At 40.5% G+C, this 1250-nt stretch overlaps 1 protein-coding gene across 1 annotated transcript in view; it reads right to left on the reverse strand.

Moving 5' to 3' along the window:
* Positions 1–155: 155 nt before the first annotated feature.
* Positions 156–1250, reverse strand: part of LOC107575715 (ribonucleoside-diphosphate reductase large subunit-like) — a 12393-nt gene continuing 11298 nt past the window's right edge. The window contains exons 3-6 of the mRNA XM_016262062.1: positions 997–1132; positions 815–910; positions 556–744; positions 156–468 (exon numbers count right to left, since the gene is read on the reverse strand). Coding sequence (XP_016117548.1) covers positions 277–468; positions 556–744; positions 815–910; positions 997–1132 — 613 coding nt within the window. The 3' untranslated portion in view covers positions 156–276. The remainder of the gene's footprint in view (positions 469–555; positions 745–814; positions 911–996; positions 1133–1250) is intronic.

Here is a 1250-nt window from a genome sequence, read left to right on the forward strand (position 1 = left end):
ATTTACCCTAAACCACAAAATCCACGGAAATTAATCCGAAGCATATTCAAAATGACTCCAAACCCTCTTTTCATAAACCTGAATAAAGTTTGAGCTACCCAAAATTATTTTTATTGTAATTCTTTGTATTTATTGTATACACATGCAAAAGTAAATTAATACAATGAAAATTACTATATTCTTTATGGTCATTTAAAAAAGTACAAGATGTAAATAATACTGTACAAGACGCAAATTGGCAACCATCCTAATGGTCCTTGTCAACGGGAGCGGAGTTCATGAACCGCACATCAGACACTCGTCACGGTTCTCCAGTGAACACACCATAGCAGCTATGTTGCGTTCTTTGGTTTCCTCCTCGTTGCTTGTACTTTTCTGCGTCTCCTTCAGTTTTTCTTTGTTGAGAGTGAACTGGATGGGGTTGGCAGCTGGTTTAGTTCGCAGGTAGTACATTCCTGTTTTAAGACCCTGTGGGGAGCAGCAGATGTATGTTTATCTATCGACTTATTGCATTTCTAGACTTCCAAATCCAGGCTCAGAAATTATCTAGCTTACCAGCTTCCAGCCATAGAAGTGCATGCTGGTCAGTTTGCCATAGTTGGGTTCAGCGATGTGGATGTTGAGGGACTGGCTCTGGTCAATGAAGGCTCCTCTGTCTGCAGCCATCTTTAAGATGGTCTTTTGAGAGATCTCCCACACCGTCTTATACAGCTCCTTCAGGTCATCTGGTATTGTGGGAATGCCCTGCAAAAAGAAGGACGTTTAGAAAGGGACAAAAGCAAAAACGTCTTCCAAATTGGAAGTGGCATCTAACCTGGATGGATCCGTTCTGAGCAATTAGCTGGTTTTTCATTTCTTCATTCCAAAGTCCTCGTTCCGTGAGGTCTTTGAGAAGATGTGGGTTCACAATCTAGAGGTAAATGTAACCCAGTTAATTTTGTACAAAGACATCAGTTTATCTGTTCTTGCAAACGTTCACTGTAATGTCAGGCTCACCTGAAACTCTCCAGACAGAACTCTGCGTGTGTAGATGTTGCTAGTGTATGGCTCGATTGACTCGTTGTTTCCCAGGATCTGAGCAGTGGAGGCAGTGGGCATAGGAGCCAGCAGCAGACTGTTAAGCACTCCATGCCTGGGGAGCAACAATAATATATATTATGTGACCTATGTAACTATGGAAACTTTTTTTTATAAATTACAGCATTTATAAAAATGTACTATGTGAACACTACAAAAATCATAATATTTTT

The sequence above is a fragment of the Sinocyclocheilus grahami genome, unplaced genomic scaffold (assembly GCF_001515645.1).
Source record: "Sinocyclocheilus grahami isolate Dianchi unplaced genomic scaffold, SAMN03320097.WGS_v1.1 scaffold2834.1, whole genome shotgun sequence".
Lineage (NCBI taxonomy): Eukaryota > Metazoa > Chordata > Actinopteri > Cypriniformes > Cyprinidae > Sinocyclocheilus > Sinocyclocheilus grahami.